At 35.9% G+C, this 25,543-nt stretch overlaps 1 protein-coding gene across 1 annotated transcript in view; it reads right to left on the reverse strand.

The window, feature by feature from the left end:
- LOC127435393 (neuron navigator 3-like) overlaps positions 1-25,543 on the reverse strand; it is a 216,241-nt gene that overhangs the window by 105,767 nt on the left and 84,931 nt on the right. Inside the window, exons 4-6 of the mRNA XM_051688837.1 lie at positions 17,272-17,344; positions 12,580-12,763; positions 2,639-2,710 (exon numbers count right to left, since the gene is read on the reverse strand). Coding sequence (XP_051544797.1) covers positions 2,639-2,710; positions 12,580-12,763; positions 17,272-17,344 — 329 coding nt within the window. The remainder of the gene's footprint in view (positions 1-2,638; positions 2,711-12,579; positions 12,764-17,271; positions 17,345-25,543) is intronic.

A 25,543-nucleotide genomic window follows, 5' to 3' on the forward strand; every position in this document is an offset into this window, starting at 1 on the left:
GTGTGTGTGTGATCTTCTTTGTTTTGATTACAGTTCTGATGTGACCACAGCCCAACAGAGGAAGTCAGATGGAAGAGCAGGTCTCTGGACACCTGAGTGCATCTGCTCATGCTTGTGAGGGTGACAGTTTACACTGCAATGGTGTTCAGATTAAAACCATGACGGTTTGACAGGGTTCAACTGTGAAACATCTCTCCTTGTGTAAAAATAACTGAATTTTAATAACACATCACTCCATCTCATCCAATATGTGTCCCACATAAAAAAGCCATTATGGGAGAAGCAGATAATATCTTTAAAATTCTGACTATTAAAAATTAAAGCAGGATGTTTAAGTATAAAATCAAAAGATGGCTTATGTCATATCCGGTGAATCTTGATACAATCTTTCCAACTGAATTAGTTTTTGGCTAATTCAAAACTTTTGGCTTCAAGAAGAGAGTTTACATATTATTTACATATTATTATGTGTCCTACTATTCATTATGCACTGCTATAATTTAAATACAAACATGTTTCCCTCCAGAATGTCAAGAACACTGATTTGATGTCAAAACAGAATACCTTATTTTTACCAGCATTACATCCTATTTGTGATCTTCGAAAGCCAATTTATAGCCAGATGTGCATCAATAACACTACGGCAACGTTAAGGCAGGGAAATGTTCAGGGAGTGCATACTAAGACCAACATTGGAGCCACTTTGCGACGTCAACATTTCTACATTGTATCTAAAAGTCTACTCCTCACAGTCTTTTAACTGTCCTTTGGACAAGCATGTATTGAGAGAAGATCTTAGATCTTCGGAAACGTCAAAGACAATTGCAGTTCTTTCCTTCTATTTCTTTCCCTTCAGGCATGTGTTGTCTTTGGACAAATAGTGCAGTTAGTCAAATCCCACCCATCAAGCTGTCAGTTGAGTAAGCACTGTAAGCACTTTACCACACATAGTGTAGCATCCAGAACATATCTCACATAGCTTGGCCAGGGGCTGCATGAAACGCTTTGCCAGCACACTGTTTCCCACCGGCTCTAAGACGAAGCAAATGCTTTCAGCGCCAGACAACTGCAGCAAAAATTGATGACTAAAGCCACCACTCAGAAAGACACACAAAGTGAATAATATGGTTGGGTACCGAGAACCAGTTCTTATTCAGAACCAGTTCCATTTTTAAAAAATACCAGAACCAAAAGATTTTCATGACTTTTGGTTTCGCTTATGGTTCTCGAACATGCTTTCTTCCATTGAAGCAGACTTAACACCATGCTAAAATACTTAAGAGTGTTTCCTGCGCTACCATTCAATGACACTGCAACACTGCAACTCAATCTGCAGCACAACTAGTGTAGTCCGATTCCTGAACGAATGACTCTTATGAGCCAGTTCTTTTGAATCTACAGCACGAAACATAAAGTGCGACCAGTGCAGCCCAATTCCCAATCGAATGACTCTTATGAGTCAGTTTATTTCAATTTACAGTGTGAAACAGTGCAACAAGTGTAGTCCGATTCAAAAACAAATTAATCTTATGAGCTGGTTCTTTTGAATCTACAGAACAAAACATACAGTGCGACCAGTGTAGTCCAATTCCCGAACAAATAGCTTTTATGAGCTGGTTCTTTTGAATCTACAGCACAAAACATACAGCATGACAAGTGAAGTCAGATTTACAAACGAATGACTCTTATGAACCAGTTCTTCTGAATCTACAGTGTGACCACATCAGAATGATTCCCAAATGAATTACTCTTACAGGTTCTTTTGAATCTACGCCCTGCAAAAATACAGAGCTTTCCCCTGAATGATTGACTCTTATCAACCAGTTCCATTTAGTACATCAGTGGCGGTATTTTCTAAAAATAAATAAATAAATAAAATATCTACTGTAAATTAAAACAAACCATTTGCAAGAATCTGTTAAATTCTGAAACAATCTTTTCTTTTGGTAAAAATAAATTGAACAAGATAGGTATTTCTTATTTCCAAATATGTTTTCCTCAAAAGTACTAAAAGAATCATTAATGGAACTGAGAAAATAAATAAAAAATCTTTTAGAGGAATCAGAACCGGAATCGTTAAGAGGAATTGGAACCAGAATCATTAAATTCCTTACGATTCCCATCCCTCCTGAATAATACATTGCAACCCAAGAAGTTTTTAGCATCTCGTGTAAGAGTGCCACATTTTGTAGATGCCAGGTGACAGAAGTAATTCTTAAAACTTAAAAACGCATCATGAGACACCTGCAATTTGTTATACTTGTTATACTGCATCAAGCATTTTTTATCGCAAGAATTCATTCAGTTTGAACCGCCCAAAGATCTAGGGTTCATCTAACAGCTTCTGTATCTATTCAGCCTAAATCCCAAAATCAACCAAGATTCTCACCCCAAAAAGCTGACAACAGCCCAAGAAAGAGCAGACTCTTTGAAACGTTGAAAAAATGTTGGCCTACATCTTAGGATCGGAAACATTCAGCAAACATTTATATCATCAACCACTTTCACTGCCCAGATCTGTCTCTACAGATTTGACCATCAGTAGATCAGCTTCCACAGTCTCCAGTCTGAAGATATGGAGAGAGTTTCAAAAGTCAGAACTTTTGCGAGAGCAGGCAAATACAGTGAAAGACTCTACCTTGTGTTTTTCTTCTGAGGGGCTGCTATTCCACTGTGACCTGGTGGACTTGTAGTGTATCGTGCGGTGAGACTGTAAAGAGGTAGTGGGAGAGAACGAGAGAGAAAAACAGGGAGAGAAAGGAATGAGGTTAATGACTGAATTATTATTTTTTTCTTTTTTTAAATTGTGCCATCTTTCTCTCTAATGCAATAAGGGCCGCAGTGAGGAATCCAGCCATGCAAACACAAACAGCATGGCCTCTGTGTGCACCTATTCAGATTCACATGACATGTTACATCAGACCACAAGTATGTGCAAATTCTTCAATTGCCCTACTGTTCTAATCACTGTTATATAAATCTGTACAGGCTAAAAGACAATTTACCAGACCATAACAGTGAGGTACACTTCACATTCAGTATACACTAAAAAGAACCATGGAAATTGCAAAAAATAACCATTGTTTTCAAACAGCTTTCCCAAATAATCCCCCATTCTGCCATTGATTAAACAAACAGAGAGTCCCACCCCAAAATCTCGCCAGTGTCAGTGTTCCTGTGTCGAGCTGGGTGGGCTGCTCGGACAAAGAGAAAGCTGAGAAAGTGCCGGCAATACACGTCACACATCACCATGTGCACCGTGGAGCATGCGCACAATGAGGCCAACTGCAATCTGATTAGCGTTTATACATGCTGGATAAATTTGAGCTACAATCACATTATCTAAGTCTGTTAAGAGACTTCACAAATATCGAGCTGACTGTATGATTTCAGTCAGAATAAAGCGTTTACATGACTTTTTAAAAAGATGGATTGTTTTAGTCTGACTGAAATCATCAACTTTTAATATACTACGAGTTTACAGAAAAAAGTATTTTAACAAATCGAAAGTTACACACTTCAGCCTTAAGGGTAATATTAGAAGACATTGTCACGTTTAATCAAATATGACCTTAAATTAGACCTGTCAGTCAATTAAAATATTTAATCATGATTAATCGCATGATTTTGTTCAGTTAATCACGATTAATCGCAGATTTTGAAAGTGCCTTAATTTTACTCCATATACTGTATACAATCTTTTACTGTCAAAATGCATTTAGTTTCTTCTTAGAAAAGAAAAGAAAACAATATGTAAAAATAATATTTTATTAACATTTTCCAAACAAAGTATTCCACAGAATAAACTAGAAATGCACTAAAATAGCACCAATTCAATTAACATTAAACATTTCCCATCGTCTAAATGGGAGGTGAACTAAATGAAAAAACTAGCCCCCATAGATCTAGTATTCATTGCAATGGGCATTAAATCTCTTAAACCCTCGTCCTCCACAATGTTAATCATGGCTATTCACTTTACGACAGCCATTGTGAAGCTGCATTAATATGATTCACACCGTTTTGAACTCCATATCAAAAGCACTGCAGAGAACGTTTTGTTTTGCTCTGAGCGCTGGCACTGCACACGTAAATGATAATTTATCCGAATTGAAGACAGAAGGGCGACATATCACCGGGGATACGCTAACGCTTCACTTTAGCTAGTCATGTGAATGCAGCTTTTCACAGGTCCCATTTGGGTTTGTTTTGCACAAAAATTATGGTTAAGAAGTCTTTCCTCCATCACTTGATCACTGACACAGAATCACTGTTATGTGTGTTTCTGGTGTGTGCGTCAGGTAGAGTTAACTAACCCTAATCCCTAAATTCGTTAATTGCGTCACACATTTTAAAATTAATTGCATACGTTAACACGTTAATTTTGACAACTCTACTTTGATTGCATATAGCCCAAATTCACTTCCTTGTAATAATATATGCATCATTAAAACTCTAATATATTACATTCAATATTTTTAATAGTTATTTTGGTAAAAGGACTAGAGAGTTTTCTGAACTAATAAGGACACAAAAGACCTTTGCCTAAGGCTAAGATGTGTGAGAGCATTTTTTCATATTGAATATATGATAGATGGAGGCCCTGCTAGTAGAACTTGTACTTACAACACACAAACATTTAAAAAAAGAACACAAAACACCCAGGCCAAAATACAACACACAGAGAAATGTTGGCTGGTACAGGCCTGCTCAAATCCCTCTCTCTCTGGCCATTGACAGTTAACTGACACTGCTTTGCTCATTCTGGGTGCGTTTGTTTATGTTTGGGTATTCCGTCTAGGCGGTAAATGTGCCTTGACAAGCTTTTTGCATTTTGCAAGTTTGTGAGCAAGACTTGCATTATGGAATGAGAACATGGATGAAGTCTATGGATGGATGGAGCTTGATGAAAGTCAAAGGATGAATGAAAAAGAGAAAGCTCTGGAATCAGGGGAATGTGCGGTTGACCTTCACAAGGGTACAACACTTAAGAAGCCATCCTTCTAAACAACACTTGGGTGGTACTGCCATCTGTTGAAACTAAAAAAAATTGCAGGTTCAAGGTGGTCTATCATCTCTAACCAGCTTGACAAAGATGGTCTACCTGGTCAAAATCTGGTGCACAAACTGATAGTCAAGTGTCTAGACCTGCTTGGACCAGCTAATGAAAATAAATGACCAGCTTGGACCAATTACAAACCATCCTACTCCACATAGCTATTATATTTAACATGAAATATGTTTGATTGGCTGTGGTAGCCAATGATCAACTTAATGCTAAGATGTGATGTCCTACCTGGCAATTATTGATACGACATTCTAACGTTTCATAAATAAATAAGTTTTGTTCAAAGGAATCGACAGACTTTAAACTACTTCTATGAAACCATATACTGTTAAGTTCTCTATCGTTGTGGCTGTAACAGTATGTTGAGGAGATTTGACCACCATGAACATTTTACTTTAACAAGTTTCTATGGCGAGTGCATTCCAAGCAGCCAACTTAAATGACAGTCTCCCTCAAGAGAAACCCAGAGGAGCAACAAAGCCTTCACCAGACTGAGAGAATGAGAGCGAGACAGCAGGTTAACAAGCATTGTAACCAAAGACAGCTCCAATGAGACAGTAAGACTGTCTTCCACTCTCTCTTTCAGTCTCTCATGAGAGTGTGATCATGTCCACATGATTAATGAGGCTCATCGGTTCTCCTCCAGCTCAAAGAGGAACTCAACCGGGACAGGATGGTTGAAAAGACACTAAAACACTCTTCGCATTACAACTTTTCTTTCTCTCACTTTTAAAGCCTGTAGCCCTGCAGCAAGGAGAACCTGGTGAGTTTGACAATCTCAATAACAAATCTGTTGCCATGGGCTATGTGCTGGTGAAGCTCACTACAAAGTGAGAATTCATATGCAGGCCGACTCTGCCACAATCATTACTGTTAAAATCATTTAATCTAAACAATAAAAGTTGGAAAATATTACAGACACTCACTAAAGATTCTTTAACAAGAATCAATAGATATCAAGGTCAGTCTTTAATCCCCAATTGAGCACTCTTAAAGGGATAGTTCACCCAAGTATGACAACTCTATCATTAATTACTCACCCTCATGTTGGTCTTAACCCATCTTTACGACTTTCTGTATTTCATGGGACACTAAAGGAGATGTTCATTGCATCTTTTTCTATACAATGAAAAGGAATGGTGACTGAGGCTAACATTCTGCCTAACATCTCATTTTACGTTCCACAGAAGAAAGCAAGTCATATACTGTAGGTTTGGAATAACCTGGTATGACACAGTTTTTACAGTGTCAAAAACTGTTTACACTAAAGCCCCACATACACATTCAGCAACTTTATCGTTTGAAGTCGATTGTGGGTGTTCCTACTGCTGTCGCTCTAATATTTTTGGTGAACTGTCTGGCCATATCTTTGGAAAATCTGATCACAGATAATACATTTGGCCAGTAAAACTAAGATATCATTCTAATTTGACAAGAAAGCAGTTCTCTTGCCTCTAAAAACACACACTATGCAGGAGAGAGTGTTTTTATATGAACTGCAGCAGCGCTCAATGCATCATATCATTAATAAGATGAACGATTTATCAATGTACGTATCAAACTCTCTCAGACTGCCAACGATTTCTTTTCCACACATCATTTTTTATTATATCCATGTATGTGATTACATGGACAAATCATATAGAACATTGAAATGGCTCACAGAAACTTTTGCTCTGTCTTGCCTGCACTCAACTCCATTATCTCAAAGGAGAAGGGTGACATGAGCTCCACTGACACCCTCTTTACTCCTATTGGTTGTTGCTCCTCAAGTTAAACTTTTCTCAACTTTGGCTGGACACGCCCACACCTTATTGCCAGAGGTCACTGTCGCTCGTGTCGCCGGAAGTCGCCAGCTCTCATTGAAAATGAATGAGATCTAGTCGCTTTGTCGCTTGAAGTGTGTATAGGCGTAAGTCTTTTTTTTGCACATGATCTTCTATTACAAGCTTACAAATGTACAAGCCTGATGCAAGTAAATCAAACCAGACCCATTACTCAAAGCATAAGTATAAACCAAATGTAGATTCCAACTGAGTTCGACAAATGCAAGATCACAACATCAAACTAAAGCAGTTGTAACTTGTTATATTATAACAAGCTATCTTATGTTTATTCTAAAAGTAAACCAATTGCATTACAATGCATATACATTTGATAGTATCCAAAGTTTAAAATGTGCTAATTCTTTTGTAAGTCATATTTGACAATCATACTTCATACCAAAAATCTCTTCCTCTGAAATAGTTCCAAGTTTTAATGTGACAATAAAACTTACAACAGCAAGAAACAGGGCACAAAAAATAACCCTCTTAGAAAAGTTTTAAAACTGAAAGAAGTTCAACAAACTGTAAAATTAGTTTAAACTTACCTCCCGAGAGAGAAATATCTCATTTTCAAAGCAGAGCAGATAACGTCCAAAAAAGGAACTAAACACCTAAATATAAAATTTCACACTGTGGACCCAGAATTATGAGCAAATCTAAAGGGACACAATAGCCTGAATACACTGAAAAACATGAACCGAAGACTTGCGCCATAAACTATCAATAAGCTACTATGACAAAGCAAAAAACGAATGACAAACTCCCAATCAAAGCTACTATGTAAACCAGATTGTGTATGTAACGGTCAATACACATACACACTAACAGGCACACACTTTGCTACTGTACCTATTGCTATCAGTTTTTCTCCCATAGGACAGTTGACTCTTCCTGTCCCCTGGGCTGGGGGCAGGCGATCGAGAGCATGAGACCATCGGGTTAAGCCGTTCACTTCGGGACATGGTGCATTGAGAAGGAGGGATGACACTTCACCCCCCATAACTTCCCCAGACCTAAAGGCACCGCAGTGTCCAGCTATCTCTCTCTCTCTCTCTCTCTCTCTCTCTGTCTCTCTCTCTTTCTTTTTAAGGCCTTACCGTCACTCCAGCAGGTGTTGGCTATAGAAAGCCTGAATAACTAAAACTGTAAATGGGAGCAGTGCCTATGGGTAAAACCAGCCTGTGTGTGCGTGTGTGTGTGTGTGTGTCTGTGTCTGTTATAAAAAGCATGTTCCTCATTCCCAGGGACCTCAGACAGTGTTGTATTTTGGTATTTACTTCTTTAAAAGATGATCGATGCCTAGCGGACTGCAAGTGTGTCGTGGTATCACGGAATTAGAGGTTAAAAGCAAATTTGACTATTTTGTGTTTCTAGCTGTATGTAGCACTAGCCACTTTGCATATCCTTCCGATGGATCCAACATTAGAAAAGAGTGGCTGAAGTTTATTTTTAATAAGGTACCTTGTCATTTTAAGTCTAATATTAACAGTTTGATTGTTTAATTGTTTTGTGAATCTGTCACAATGTAGAGTACTTAAGGCTTTGCAAAAGGTTATTGAAGGATGGGACAGCAAAAATTATAGCCTATTTTAACCGACTGCAAACCCGCACCCCGTGTGTAAGCACAGAGATGAGCTAATAGTCATTTCACATGCAAAGAGGACATTTACATAGTCTATATAAGTTTTTACAAGCAAAAAACAACCTGTTTAATTCTAAAGGAGCAGTCACACATACCTTTGCACTGTGAAATTCTGCAGGTGAAATACAGTCATTTCAATGGGAATCCACGCAATCGTGAATTTCGCGCGATGTACTTCCATGCGGATTTCGTGTGGATTTCGTACATTTGCAGTTTTGACAAATAGGAAGTTGCTTGGTTTGGCAGTGACCTCTGAGTGGGCGGTGCTTCGTACACAGCTAAACTGAATATACACAATGGACAAGGATATCATTTTAGTGATGAGTTTCTTTTCAACTTCACTCTGCCAGAGTATGAAGTGCAGCATTAAAAAGAGGCTGAATGGCAGTTATTTTTGGCTGAATTCACACGCGCTCAACATTCGCCCACACCATCTTTGCCTGCGAAATTTCGCTGTGCAATGGGCAGGGTTGAGAGAGTTATTTTTGAAATGTATTCCACTACAGATTACAGAATACATGCTGTAAAATGTAATTTGTAACGTATTCTGTTAGATTACTCAAGGTCAGTAACATATTCTAAATACTTTGGATTACTTCTTCAGCACTGGTAGATTTTTTCACTTGTTTTGACTATAAAAACTCCTAAAATAACCTAAATATCTTATGCAGTGTTGTTTCTAAAACAAGATAAATCTAACTGATCTTGTTTTAAGAATTTTTTGATATTTTTACAGGAAAACAATAAAAAAATTATTATCAAGAATATGATTTTTGCCCTAATATCAAAGGTCTTACTAGAAAAAAAGAAATTATGATCCAACATGAATTTTCTTGATAAAAAAAAAATAAAATAAAATAATTATCGTGCCTGGTAACATGTGCATGTAAAATGGCTAGAAATAGCATTTTATTTTAGCGTAAAGCTGACAATTTACACAAGGTTTATTTCTATTTCTTCTGCTCCAAACTAACTTTAAACTTACTTCTCTGTCTGCTCGTTTGAATGTAACACATCATTAGAAAGTGTTTCACCGCTGTTCAAATGCACTTTGGATCACATCATTTATATGTATAAATGTTTTTCATCTGAAAGGACTAAATATTAAATCGAACAAATGACAATAAAATGCAAAGTAATCTCTTCAGTAATCAAAATACTTTTTGAATGTAACTGTATTCTAATTACCAGTGATTTAAACTGTAACTTTAGTGAAATACAGTTACTTATTTTTTGTATTTTAAATATGTAATCCCGTTACATGTATTCCGTTACTCCCCAACCCTGTCAATGGGTATGTGTGACCGTGCCTTAAGAGTCAGAGCGAAGGTGGAAAATGTAAAAACTATAATCAGTAATGAATATTATGCCACAAATTATACAATTGAGCTAAACTTGTATTGAACCTGGATTATTCCTTTAAATATGACTGTCTTTCTGCAAAAAAATAAATAAAATAAAAATTATAATAAAAAATAAAAACAATTATACAACCTTATAATGGACTTCATGGGAAAAAAATGGCAAAAATTTATGACATGTTAAATATAACAGATTCTTAAGAAGACCATTTAAAGCATTGCTTCCCTTTTGAAAAAACAGAACATAATAATAATAATAATAATGAAAGTAATAATAATCAAAATATTTTTTTATTTATGAAGCACATTTCTCAATACTCAAGGTCCCTTTACATGGTAATCATATGACAGAAACCAAAAGCAGAAACAAAAATATAGAAAAGCATAAAATAATAATAATAATAATATTGTATTTATTTATGATGCATTATTTTAAATAATGTGTACAAAATAATATGTTTATTCAGAGAGTATGCAATACATTTTAGCCAGTAAGCTAAAGTGCTTAAGAAACCCCAGGAGTCTTTTAAGCTTTTCTGTGCTGTTGGCAAGAGAGCATAGTTGATGAATCGCCAAGACCTGTGTGCCTGATACAACACACACACACACACACACACACACACACACTCACACACACACACTCACAGCTTTTCAACCACCCATTTTAACACCTGTAACACAAACCCAATAAATGCTGTGAAGAAACACTTCCTAAACGCTATACAATAGCTTCCTTTTGACCGGACTGTGTGAAGCTGGAGAGAGAGCCCTGATACTTATCTGAGGAGACTGCGTTTACAACATCCTCCAGGACTCCAGCCAATGTACAGGCCTTCTGGTCCAATTCTGCTTGCTGATGTCATGTGGTGTGTGTGGAATGCTAAACTGTGTACGTGTGTGTTTCAGGCTGGCAGTCCAAGGCCCTCTGACCACCTGTCACTGCTGGATGTGAGCTGAGAGAGCTCCCACAGGCCCTGGACAAGAATGAGGGGCAGCTGTTGTCTTTCTCTCTCTCTCTTCTCTTTGCACTCAGTAAACACTTTCTGCCTCTGTCATCCCCCCAACAGCCAATGCTGACAGTGACAGAGAACTCAGCACTACAGAACGCACACTCGTGTTTTTCTGCCTGTCCCACACACACGCGTTCTGGGTCAGGTCATATGAGCCAGGCTATATAATGCTATTCATGTGTGGCATCTCAACTTTGTAGCTGCTGCTAAGATTACTTGTCTATTTACATCACAGTGAATGCCTTCTTTTTTTATCAATACACAGACACATATAGACAACATACTGTTCACTTATACTGCCGTCTTACTATATCAGTTCAAATAGAAAACAAAACATACATAGGCCTATAATGCACAAAATAGACCTCAGTGAAGGTAGATGCCTTTAGAATGCTGCACCCACGACCAACTAAGCATAAATGGCTGATATTATTGTGATATTATTAAAAAAATAATAATAATAAATAAAATTTAAAAAAAATATATATATATATATATATATATATATATATATATATATATATATATATATATATATATATACTGAAAACATTTTCATATTTTTACAAAAAACTATGTAAAAGTAAAAACTATTAAAAAGGATGTTCTAGGTTCACTGCTCAATACAGCTATGGAAAGGCTATGGTAACTCAGGTAACCACTCATTGTAGTGAGCCGAAAAGCTACTCAGAATGCACAACACATCGAACCTTGGGGCGGATGTGCCACAACAGCAGAAGACCATGTCAGGCACTTTATTAGGACCTTAATGTTCCTAATAAAGTGCTCAGTGTATATAGTCAATACATACTAGTTAAATATAACTGACACTATCAGCCTGAAGTCAACTAGTTGCTTTCCATGTTATTTACAAAACGCATCTGTAAATAGGATAGCAGATTTCCAAAATGTAGGATGGCATGGGAAGTCTCATTCATATATATGAGTAAAGCGCTACCTGATTTGTCAGGGTTTGGTTTAGGGGCTGGGTTATAGTTTCTCTGACCAATCAGGTAGCACGTTCCTGGTGAATATTACTGAATCGTCCAATCAGTTATCGCTTTATTCATGAATATAAATTACTCTTTCTCTGCCATATACATTTCGCAAACATAACAGTGTCACTGTAGTTTTTGATGTTGAATTTCTGGCAACAACAGCTGCCAGTTTTAATTCCATAATTTAACAGGATTTTATTTTATATACTATATATATATAGTCTAGCTTTAGCTAATAAATATGACCTTTGGGATATTTTCTATAATTTTCCTCCTTGGAGCAAAGGCTGTTTTGTTTCTGGAGCATGCATATATTGAAAAGGTAAGCTCCACCCCTGGCAGACGGCAATTTAATTTGTCATGAATGAAAACAAAGGCTATAGATGACAGAATTACAGTCCATTCAATATGTCACACTGTTGTGTATCTGTGTGTTTAGTGTTCAGTAGATGAAATATTGAAAACACATCTTTTCAAAATAATTCAAATGAAAAAAATAAATAAAAAAAACTTCTGAAAACATAGGTTGTGAAATTTTATTGTGACTTAAGAAGAGAGAACATACTGCATGGAATGCACTTCTATCCCTCACAGCCTCATTTTCATTCACTTTCAACCAATATGCAACTCTTTATCTCTAGAGGACAAGACTGTTATCATAAGATGAGTCCTACCTGGACTGCATGTCTTGTGTTTTGTGCTGGCTCGCTGGCGCCGCCCCAGTGGTCTGATGTGTGACGTGCTGCTGGAGCTCCACTAATGACTGCAGGTACTGCTGCTGGTGCTGCTGTTGCTGCTTGTAGCGGGACAGGATGAAGAACAGACCCAGGATGCTCTTCAGATTCCCATTACACACCTCTAATGATCGAACACAACACATTTACAAAAGCACTGCAGGAACATTTCTGCACTAAATCTGAAATGCAGCATGTTTTAGAACAGGATTAAGTCCAAAGAACATATCAAAACACTGATGTTAGTTTTGTGTCTTTGTATAGGGAAGTGTGAGTTGAGTTTATAATCATCAGATGTTAGTTTTGCTCTAAGATTGAGGAAGTGACGTAAAGTGCGCCTTTTGTGGGGTCACACGACAATATGCCGTCTGGAGATTCCCAAATTAGAACAGCCATTTGACTGTATGGAGCTTTTTGACTAGTGCATCAGAATGAGGCCTATAAATTAGACATTAGCGCTTGTAAATAGCCAGTGTGACGCTTGTATTGGGTTTTTAATTGGGGCATTTTTTGAGCAGCACTGATTGAATAAGCAAAGCTTTGATGTTACAGACACATTTAGGAGCCCAAAAGCTAATATCCTGATTCAGAGCCAATGCAAATGAGTGCTATGAGGTTTCCTACAAAGGCATGCTTCAAAACTTTTCTGAAATTGAAGTTACTAAGTTGAATAAGAGCCAGAGCCAAAGTCGCTCAGATCACAGAGATAAAGTATTAAAGATGAAGGCAGAGGCATTGATCGTCTGCGCTCTGCCTGGCAGCGACCGTTCCTCTCTTATGCCCATTTGTGAAATGGCCTTCATTCATAATCACATGTTACTAATGGCTGGTACTGAAAGCGACTGAAGAATTGCGATATGCAGCGCTGACACAGCATTAAAAAGAAGACTACGGTTCTCTCTGACAGCCTTATTGTATGTTTGACCCGTCAGCAACATGTGGGGTTATTAATCTCCCCCGGGTTCAATTTGGGATAGCTGTAATTTGTATGCTACATAATAAAACACTCAGATGGTATCTTTCACTATAATACATATTCTGGGTCAGGCGACAGAATCTTGACAATCCGCACAGGAGTATTTGGTGTTGGTGCGCATTAGGTCAATGCGAACAATAAAATAAAATAAAAAATTCAAAGAGATGCAATGAAGTATTGTTTTTGAGCCATTTATGCTGGCTGTCTAATTTGTAAATAAGTTTTGTAAGTTTGCATTAATGGATGAAATTTCTCTTTTTCTCACAACTGCTCTGTGAAACAGCATATATATATATATATATATATATATATATATATATATATATATATATATACACACACACACTACCGGTCAAAAGTTTTGAAACACTTGACTGAAATGTTTCTCATGATCTTGAAAATCTTTTGATCTGAAGGCGTATGCTTAAATGTTTGAAATTAGTTTTGTAGACAAAAATATAATTGATGCAAAAGTAAATTATTTTGTATATCACCGTAATTGTGCCACCATATTAATTAATTTCATTATAAAACTAAAATTTAATAAAAAAATACAATAAAAAAAAGTTTTTGAAATGTATGACTTGGACCAAATAATAAAGAAAAGCAGCCAATAAGTGCCCAACATAGATGGGAACTCCTTCAGTAGGTCCTTCCAGGGTGATACCTCAAGAAGTTGGTTGAGAAAATGTCAAGAGTACATTTCTGCAATTTCTAGGCAAAGGGTGACTACTTTGAAGGAGCTAAATCAGAGACTTAAATAAAAGTCGCCGTGAAAATAATAATATATGTATATATTTTTTTCGTTTATATCTGGACTCATTAGTACTCGCTGTCTTGTCAGATGCCTAACAGGCTACACAAGGTCAAAGGCGTCTCTGTTAAGATGGTTTTATTAAGGGAAGTAAGGACAGGGAAGTGTGAATACATTCTCTGAATCTATTTACAGTGATGTGACCTTGTCTACTTCCTCTTCATCCAGTGCTGTTCTTTTATTCTCTGACAATAATAGCCAGTAAGCAAACACTAATTAATTATTATTTACTTTTACTCACTTCCCTTAAAGAAACAGTTCAAAGAAAAATGAAAACTCACTCAAAAGTCACAAAAAATAGTAAATTAAATAATAAAACTTCACCCAAAGTTCAAAAATGATAATTGGATCAGATTTGATGACAATAAAGTCAAATGTCAGTGGCTCTTTCGTGTTTCATGACCAATAATCATTTACATCAAAAAATATTTTGAATGTATGCAAGAGTAAATAAGATCTGAGAACTATGGCGGAGGGGAACATTTTTATCGAATAACTTTTTGAATGTCAGCCTGTTCCTCAAACAAAGCTCTCGAATAGCATCAAAAAACTTGTAGCGCACAAATTGTATGAACTACTTTTACTTTACTTTTAAAGTGCTTTTTATTTATTTTTTTTAGTTCAAAAGCCCTAGACCCATTCAATTTCACGATGTGGAATTAAAATAATGTGAGCATTCTTCAAAATATTTCCTTTTGTGTTTCACAGAAGAAATTAATTCAATTTGGAGTAACACAAGGGTGAATATATTATGGCAGGATTTATTTCTTTATTTTTTTTATTTTATTTTATTTATTTATTTATTTATTTATTTTTGTGAACTGACCTATTTAAAATTGGGAAAATCTTTGTTTAAAGACAATTTGTACAAAAAGGGACATCCTGGATTTAGCATATTATAGACTCAAGTCAATTTAAAACTCTGATTCTAATATTTTTACATAATGTCTGTGGGTTAAAATGGCCTGTAACTTTGTACAATCTGATATTACTGTATCAATTTATTTTTATTGGAAGAATTAAATGCACTCAGGCACATCAAACAGGAACAAACTTTTTTTTTTTTTTTTTAAAAGGTCTCGAGACGCCATGCCTCATAAAAATACTAAACACAAACGTATGCAAGCCTTCTAAACACCAACTCTGAACCCACAACTAATTTAATTAAGAATAATACTCACAGCTTTAGGAAAGCTGGCCTACACACACAAACACCCCTAAAGAAGGCAAAGAATGTGTGATGAAAGTCTAAAGAAACAGGCTGTGGAGAAACCCAATACTTTGTATATTTATGGGCTCTTTGAAATAGTGTCTCTGTAGACGCATGGTGCTCATTTTAGCAGGACAGTGAATACAGTATCCAAGCTGTAGGCTGTTAGTGCTGCTTTTAGTTGTGAGTATCATTTAACATAGTCAAATAATGCACTTGAGGTTCTATTAGTGCTAAAAAAGAAAGTCAAGGATATCTGTGGTTTGTCAATGCAGCAGTTTTGAGAAGCATAAAGAGAGACAGAAATAAAATGTGATTAAAATGTTGACTAGTGCCCATGAGCTAGAATCCTATAACTACCTAGTGCATCTTAAACAATCTACGATACTTAACAGTGAAGAGTATAATTTCTGTGGCAATAACAGCATCAACTGGAATATTAAAAATAACTAGATTTTTACATTCTCTGAAGAAAATGTAAGTGGTTTTTGTCCATGCAAAATGTGCTAGGATGTTGCAGAGGTGTGGTTACTCACTGGCCCAAGTCAAAAGAGTCAACCCCCAAGTCTCTTTTGATATTATGGACCCTAGGCATGACCTGGGAACATCTTCAATGTAAGTCTATGGTTTTTTAAGTTTTTTTTTTTGTTTTGTGTTTTCCCAGATAAAAACAAAATAAATTATAACATTAACACTTTACATTAATGTTCCTTTTGTTAAGGCTTTATAAAGAGGTTAATTCATGACTAATAAGTCATTTACAAATGCATTATAAATGATGTACATGCAGTTATAACAGATGAATAAAAATAGGTTACTTACACATAATATTTGCTAAATAGTGAGTGTTTTTCCTCACATGTTATAAATGCTTAATACATACACTTATTAATAATTACATAAATCTCAAAAATATGCCTTAATTCATGATTTATGTCACAATGCAGCAAAAATAAATGATTATAGTTGGATTAAAAGGAGGGATTATGTCATTTTGCTACAGTCAGCTTTGTGTTTATATTATTTACAGTAATGTCGTGACTCACTTGTGTTGTCACTTTCTTTATCAAGGTGATGTCAAAAGAATGGTGCTACTCAGAGTGGTGTCCCTACTAGTCCTAGTTACCTGAAGTCCTCTGTAAAAAAAGCTTTTCAGGTCTTCATGCTCATTCACAGGATATATCATAAAATAAAGACCATTAAACCATACTGAACTTTTATGTACAGGTTTCTAATGTTGGCAACTACTTAACAGAAGCTTCACATGTGTTTACTTTGCATTAAGGTACATTTTCATAGATTACAAATGAATAAGTGCTATTAAGCATTTATAACACACATACTATTTGGCAATTACTGCATGAAAGTCACCCATTTTATGCATGCTGTTATAACCGTCCATCAATTATTTATAATGCATTTGTAAATAAGTTATTAGTCAATAATGAACCCCTTTATAAACCCTTAACAATAGGAGCATTAATGTAAAGTGTTATCGTTTATAGTTGTCTCTGGAGAAAGCATTTTAACATTACAAAAATCACCTTCAAACAAATTCAAAGAATACCATATGTGCTCCTGAGGTGTTCAACAGTAGTTATCAATCGTTACAGATAGACAGAGGGGTCTTACCTTCAGCTGAGAGCCCTTGGACACTGACTCCTCTGGCCCCTATGAAATTCAGACAAGCCTCCACATTCTCAATCTGAAAGACAAAAACAAAGAGATCAGCCATACAGCAACTCACCACCACATGCTAATGGCACAGAGGATGTGGGAGCGGGCTGTGATGTCAGATAGGGAGCTATTGAAGCTCACACACATTCCTAACAGTATTCAAAGTTTAACAAAGCCATTGACGCCAAGTGTGGTGGTTTCTTTGGAGAAAGGTCGCCTTTAGTAATAACGTATTTGAGTATGTATGATGGTTCAACTCATTTCTGTGCGGCTGACATACGCATGCCAATGTTCTGTGGGGACGCATCCATGGCTTAGTGCCCACAAAGGCTCTATTGATGCCAGGAGTCAGACAGTGTCATGACCCCTGACTTACCGTTGTGGGTTGGACACGGAGTGTGACACTGTGACAGCAGTGTGTCACACCAACTCACACACACACTGACAGATGAAGCAAGCATGCATGAGGTGCAATGTTGTGACCCAATCGAGGGCAGTAATAATTAAACACTTGACTGAAAGTGTGGTAATATCATGGCGCCTCCACAAGCATACACACACAAGTGGCTCATGGGACATGCATGGCTCACATATTTTGCATTAACATAGGGCAGAATGTTGGAGAACTCTTACAGCAGGGTCAACGATTGTCAATGGGCCAGACCGCGCTGTATTATGATGTGAAGTGCACAATACTTTGTGAAATGCATTACACTGTGCACTGGGCATGTGGACACAACAGACTGTTGACTGAGCTCAGTCATGAGACTCTGAGGGATTGCCCTTGTGATTATTTGTATTAATGCTGTCTACTTTAAACAGTCTCACAAGGAATTGGCACTCTAGATTCTGTAAAATCTCACTTATATTCGGATAGGCATGTGACGGTATTTGGTAATGCGGTATATCATGATAATTAACATGCACAATATTGTTATTGTGGGCATTTCAAAATACCGTAAATAATTCTAGATAACCTCTTAGCCTATTTTTTTGGATTTTTCTGATCGCACAGTTGTTTTTCCCCCATCAGCGAATCAAGATTCACAACACCGCGCGTATGCGGCACAGATGACACATGCGCACTCTGACGTAAACAAAAGCAATGTTCACAAAAGCATGGCTGAAGGAGGAACACAGCCGACCCCTTATTCGCCTTCTAATAGGGTTAATTCGGAAGTGTGGAAGTATTTTGGGTTCCATAAAAATGCAAAAAGATTGTTGGTTGATGATGGCTTCCAACTGTGTATAACAGAAAAGTGGCAATGAAACACAGGAACACCTTCAACATGTTTGCTCATTTGCAGGACAGGTAAGTTGTGATAGTTCTGCTCATTTTTCCAAACTGTCTTTGAAAACTGAGAGACAGAACTCTAAGAGACAACTAGCTAAGTGACAACTAAGATGACAAAGAAAGTGAACTCCTGTTCAGGGCCGGTCAACTCATTAGGTGACATAGGCGAGTGGGGCGCCATTCTACTGAGCCAATAAGTAGGTGTTCAATCTGTGTTGAACAAAATGTGCCCTGTGTGTTCTGATGATGTGTTGTGGTGCTCCCCATGGAACAAATAGACTGTGTACTATATGCCTTACAACCATACTACTCTTACTGTTTCTGTTATACCTGTGTTTGGCAAAAAACAGCAGTGTTGTTTAAAGTATCCATTTGTCATACTTGAGTAAAAGTTAAAGTAGCTCATGAGAAAACAACTTCAGTAAAAGTATTAAAGTAACTGATATTAAATTTACTTAAGTATCAAAAGTACAGGTAAACTGCATAAATTACGGAACAGTTCATTAAACCCATGGCAACTTATTTGATTGGTGGTGCTCATCATTTACTCACCCTCATGCCATCCCATATGTGTATGACTTTCTTTCATCTGCAGAACACAAACAAAGATTTTAGAAGAATATTTCAGCTCTATTAGTTAATTCAATGCAAGTGAATGGTGGCCAGACATTTCAACAAAAAGCACATTAACTGAGCATAAAGTTATCCATACTACTACAGTGGTTAAATACATGTCCTCTGAAGCAATTCAGTTGGTTTTGGATGAAAACAAACCAAACTGTAACTAATTTTCACTGTATATCTTGCCATTGCATTCTCAAGGCACGATCATGATTTCAAGCTTGATTTCACTCTTTAGTGCTTGATGCATGTGCAGAGCCCAAGGTGGCGCTATAGGAAGTGTAATCGGACATGAAATCCTGATCGCCAAGAAGACTGCTAATGTCAAAATTTTTAGTCGAAAAAGGAGTTATATTTTGGTCTGTTCTCACCCAAAAACCAATTTTAGCCATTCAGAAGACACTGATGAAACCACTGGAGTCTTATGGATTACTCTTATGCTGCATTTATGTGCTTTTTGGAGCTTTAAAGGTCTGGCCACCATTCCCTTACAATGAACTGACCTACATAACAGCAATATAATTCTTCTGAAAATCTTTTTTTGTTTGTGTACTGCAGACATTTTTTTTTTTTTTTTTAAGTTATACACATCTTGGATCGAGTGAGGGTGAGAAAATTATGAGAGAATTTTCAATTTTAAATGAACCATCCCTTTAATGGTACATTCAAGTCACATCAGAATGATATTGGATTATGGGGCCAATAAGCAACCACCCAGCAACCACCCAGAACACCCTGGCAACTGCATAGCAATGTGCTGAAACACAGTTAAAACAATTTAACAGCATAGCAACAACCTGACAACCACCTAGAACACCCTGTCAACTGCAAAGCGATGTGCAAAAAACACAGAAAACTATTTATCAACAGCATAGTACAACCTGGCAACCATATACTGTAGCAATGCTTCGGCAAAGACCATTCACATCTTCATAAAATATAAAAATAAATATTGTTGGACATTTTCATGAGCTCTGGTAATTATTCATACATTAAATCTTGTTTAAATGTAAAATGTAAACGCATGTGATTGACTTTTAACAGGTCTCCTGGAAAGGCGGGAGACTGATCGCACATAACTTCATTATTTCACAGCTTTCATAATGTTTAAGCCTAAACGTATAAATGTAATTATTCTGAAAAAAAAAAAAAAAATTACTCACATGAGCAGTTTCTTGTCTTCCCCAGAGGAGACAGACGACGGAGCACGTAATCTGGCGCATGCTTCACCTGTGATTTTGATTCAGATTCATGATTCGCGAAACGAATCATTCAGACCACTTTTTGAATCTTTTTGTTCAGTTCAAATGAATCAAATTTAAAAGATTCAACTCAAATGATTCTTTCAATGAATCACACATCACTATCGCCGATCTGCATGCATTTTTGCACGTACTGCTGTTATTTTTTTGTGGTGTTCAGTCACAAAATTAACGAAAGAGTCTGGAGAAATTTATCGGAGTAAAAGTATCAATTTTCTCTTCAAAATGTAGTAAAGTGAAAGTAAAAGTCCACAGAAATATTTATACTCAAGTAAAGTACAAATATAAAAAAATCTGTACTTAAGTACAGTAACGAAGTATTTGTACTTCATTACTATACACCTCTGAAAATCAGTGACAGTAGGATGGACAGTATGCCATTGTGAACACAGCCATAGACTCATGAGCATGGGGCACGTGAATCAAAGTGATGCCCGATGCGTGAATTAATCAGTCTTTTGAGTCAGTTCTTCTCAATGAATTTGTTTAACGTGCGGGCTGAATTGTTTGAAGCTCTTTGTCATGCAATAAAACAGTAAAGGGATGCTTTAGAAGACAGAGAACAAAAACAATGCTGAATGAAGAAAATATTTATTACAATTCATTGAAACAAAACCTGAAGCTGCATTCAATCATTTGCCAGTGATGAAGATCATGTGCGAGTGCGAGTGCAGCCTGTGAATGATTGTCTACTGCAGGTAAAGATACTGTCTAAATAAAAGTGTATCAAAACACGTACATTACCAAAAGCAAACCAATATCATGTTTTTGGACATGTTCTTTGGAGTAGCCTTCCATATAAATACCATGATATAGGCCTGCTGTAAATAATAAAAATTGTATTCCTGTTGCCATTTGCAGATAATAGCTTGCAGTAGTTCGCTAAAACCTCGCTAGCTACACAGTGATATGTGTGTGTCTCATTGTAACAACTAAAATGCAGTTGTAATCAGCTAATACTACGTCTTGTAATTAATAATGCCAATGTGGCACAATGATGATTTCAATATTAAGTTCATGTTGGAACGCCACACAATCGTACATTAAATACAGTGTGAGTGAACTTGCAGTTATTAAATTTGTAGTAAGCACCTAGCTATATATTAGCAACTGGCTTTCTATCCAAAAAAAAAAAAAACAAACAAAAAAAAACATGAATATTATAGTTGCAGCCTAGTAGTTGGACCAATACAATTAGTCTACCTTACATTAACATTAGCCTCAACAAGATAAGTTGTAGGTCTGTACTGATCTGTATGATCTGTAATGATCAGTGGCCCCATGGCAGTGACTATTTAAATATTAAGACATCAACTTAAAGTTATATTTGGCTATACACAGTATATATGGTGTTGAAGGTAGTTTTGGAATAAGTAATTCAACTTGTTATTAAGAGAACAACAATAAAATTTGTTTATCGTTCAACCCGCTTTTGTAATGTAATTCAATACTGTGATAGTAGCGTGATAAAAGATTCAGCAATTACTGTGACGTGAAAATTTGATACCGCCATATGCCTATATTCAGACCTCATTTAGGAGGATTCTGTAAAGCCAACTTTTTAAATTGCAAAGTATTTACACATCATGGTAGTATTTGAGTCACAGACATGTTATGCTGATTTTAATAAAATGTATTACTGTATTTTGTTTTAATTATTGTAATTTAGTTAAAAAATACTGTATTACAGTAATGATAAACTAATGAGAATCATCAGAAAAAATAATGACAAATACAAAATACAACTAACTAACTAAATAACTAACTAACTAACTGAAATAAATAAATGTAAAATATTGCAATACGGGCATTCTACGAGAATATGAGATTTGAGAATTTGAGGAGAAATGTGCCTTACTGTCATGAAAATAATTCCACAATGGGAAAAATCATAATTATCCTGTAATTTGGCTTCACTTTCTTTAAGGAAAATCTTAAACAATTAAACATTTTTAAATGTAATAATAACATTTGAATGTATTCATATTAATTAATAAAAATTAATAAATAAAATAATAATACAAATTCAATGTAAACACATGACAACATGAGTGATCTAAGAATTATTTAACTATCAAATAACTGTATTACAGTAATGAGCATCTGAGATGAATCACCACTGATAATAACGAGAAATACAAAAAACAAAAATAAAAAGTAAAACACCCAGACACATAATAGTAATAAGAATTTTGGTGTAAATGTGCTTATTGATAATTGTCATAAAAATAATGCCACAATGCACTATGCAAAAAAATCTCGATGGTCCGAAAATAGGCTTAATTTTCTTTTAGCTACATACAATTTTATAATAATATTATAACATAATAATAATAATAATAATAATAATAATAATACTAATAATAATAATAATAATAATTTTAATAATAATAATAATTTGATATTGGATACATTTTGATAATTTTCTACAAAATATAATAAAATAAAAATGCTAGGTATACACACGCATAAATGGAATTCTTGAACAAAACTACATACAAATGGGTGAATTTATTAATGTGCTTAGGTAACTGTCATGAAATAATTCCACAATATGCAAAATTTTCATATATAAAAGAAAAACAGGATGTATGTACAGAATGTATGTCTACAATTTATTGTCCTTGTTACTGGCATTATTAACTGTATTGCTACAGTTCTTCAGTGAAGGCTGACTGGACAGTTATTTAGGGCTGTACCCACAGCTGTCCTGGTGTAGCAGCAATTAACAATGTTCCACACTAATCCATCCATCCAGTCTCCATTGACCTCAGTACCCTTAGTCCCCACAATGTCAGGTATGGAGACAAGAAGGCCTTACACACACACACACACACACACACACACACACACACACACACACACACATTTACAGTATATATAGTAAGATCACGGACTAACACACACAAACACACAGAACGAGGCAGAGCACGAGGAATGAATGAGCAATCGTTAATACACCCAATATCAACAGCATCTTGTTTATCTACTTCCATACATCTGTGCCAACCATCTTAAAGTAGCCTCCTTCTCATATGAAACACATTCAACACACAGCCACACATGCAAAGAGCCTAATGCACTTTAAACATTTGATTATCTTCTCCCATAAACTTATTTTAATGGAAGCACAGTGCAGAACATGTGTGGCGCACCAGAGATAGAATTGGTTTTCACTACAGTCTCATTAAGACAAGTGGGCACCCATACACATGGGCACCCGATGGCATGTTCCGACCAATAATTGATTCAAACATTCTTAACACAGATGAGACACACTTAACAGCTTTTTGCTGGCCCAGCATTTAAACCGCACCATTTAACCTTTTTCTTGGGGTGTTAATGATATATGAAACCTGGTAATGTCTTGACATTGGACTGCACATTTGCTTCCGAAACTAAAAGTGTGAGTGGACCCTTTTGATTGACAGGTGTGGGACAGATGTGCAAACAGACTTTTTTTTTTTTTTTTAAGTAAGGGTGGGGTTGCACTCTGCGTCCCAGGGTCGAAGCGAGGAGATCATCCAGTTTGGGATTGTGTTACGGATATAATCCCATAAGTACCGTTGGAAATTCCATCCTGGTTTAATAAAGATTCCGTCAGCCGATCACTTTGCTTATTTGTAGTCTGTCTTTTGGTCTACAGCGATGCACACAAATAGAAACTGTGATTCTATATTCTAATAGCGAGCAGAGCTCTCTTCAGCTTTCGACGCCGAACTGCCGTTTGGCAAGTGGTTACGCTTTTTTTTTTCAAACCATGTGGGATTTTAACAACTCTCCGGGAAAGTCGGATCATCAGTTTTTCCGACATAAACTGACATTTTCCAGCACCAGATATGTCATTAAAAGCAATTAGTGAGGATAATGTTTTGACGAGGTATATTTTCACAAAATAATATCGAGAAATTTATAAGCGAGCCCTTTTCACGGAAGCAAATAGGATGGAAAATCACCACGAGACTGCTGCACGTCCCTTGTTCGAAATGACCAAAGCAAACTGCTAAAGTTTACTGTCAATATGAGTGACAATCGCCATTAATCTAATCATGTTTAATCCATGCAGCACACTTATCAGAGTGAGGCTTTAATGCAGAGTAAATGTTTGCACTTGGTCCGACTGTGTGGATCCAGATGCTGAGGGGCCCAACTAGTGGCATGGGGCCCGGTGCCCGGCTCCAAGCATATCAGATAACCGTGGGGTGAGCTCTGGCATTGAAAGTGTTGCTGCTTCAACACTAGTGTCAAATACAAATGGTCTCTTGCCTAAATTATATGGCTCTCATTTAAAATCAGAGCCAAGAGCCAAGAGAATACATAAACGCTGCATTCTCTCTGGCACTTTTGCTTTTTTCAGAGAAACAGCTGCAGGCATTTTGTGCGATTTCATTTCCTCTGGTAGTGGGGAGCAGATTCACATGAGTACATCAGTACACAAAAAATAAATAAATAAATAAATAATATATATATATATATATATATATATATATATATATATATATATATATATATATATATATATATATAATTAAAAGTAAGCTATATTATGTATAATCACAATAGTGAGATAATACATTAAAACAAGGAAATAAGGAAATCAAGACTTTTTTCTCTCTCTTTTTAACATTATACTTTAGGGTTTTCGTATTAAAGCATTATTTTTATCAGTAGCATCAAATCATATAACCAAGAAATGAAGTGTCATTCATTCTGCATTGTGAAGTTAATTATTTATAAAGTAGGCTACATAACTAGCACTTTTATAATTCAAATTATGAGATACTGAGTGGACATAACAACATACTTCATTTAAAAAGTAAAAATAGAAAGATAATAATATTTAATAATACTACTACTAATAATAATGCTATTACAAACATTTTGTTATTTTTGACAGATTATAATAATAATATTAATAATAATAATAAATTATTATTATTATTATTATTATTATTATTATTATTATTAATAGATAAATAATCAATTGAAATAACAAAATATTTGAAATGGAAGTATGCAAACTTACTGTATTCATAGAATACCCATTTCA

This window comes from Myxocyprinus asiaticus, chromosome 45, assembly GCF_019703515.2.
Source record: "Myxocyprinus asiaticus isolate MX2 ecotype Aquarium Trade chromosome 45, UBuf_Myxa_2, whole genome shotgun sequence".
Classification (NCBI taxonomy): Eukaryota; Metazoa; Chordata; class Actinopteri; order Cypriniformes; family Catostomidae; genus Myxocyprinus; species Myxocyprinus asiaticus.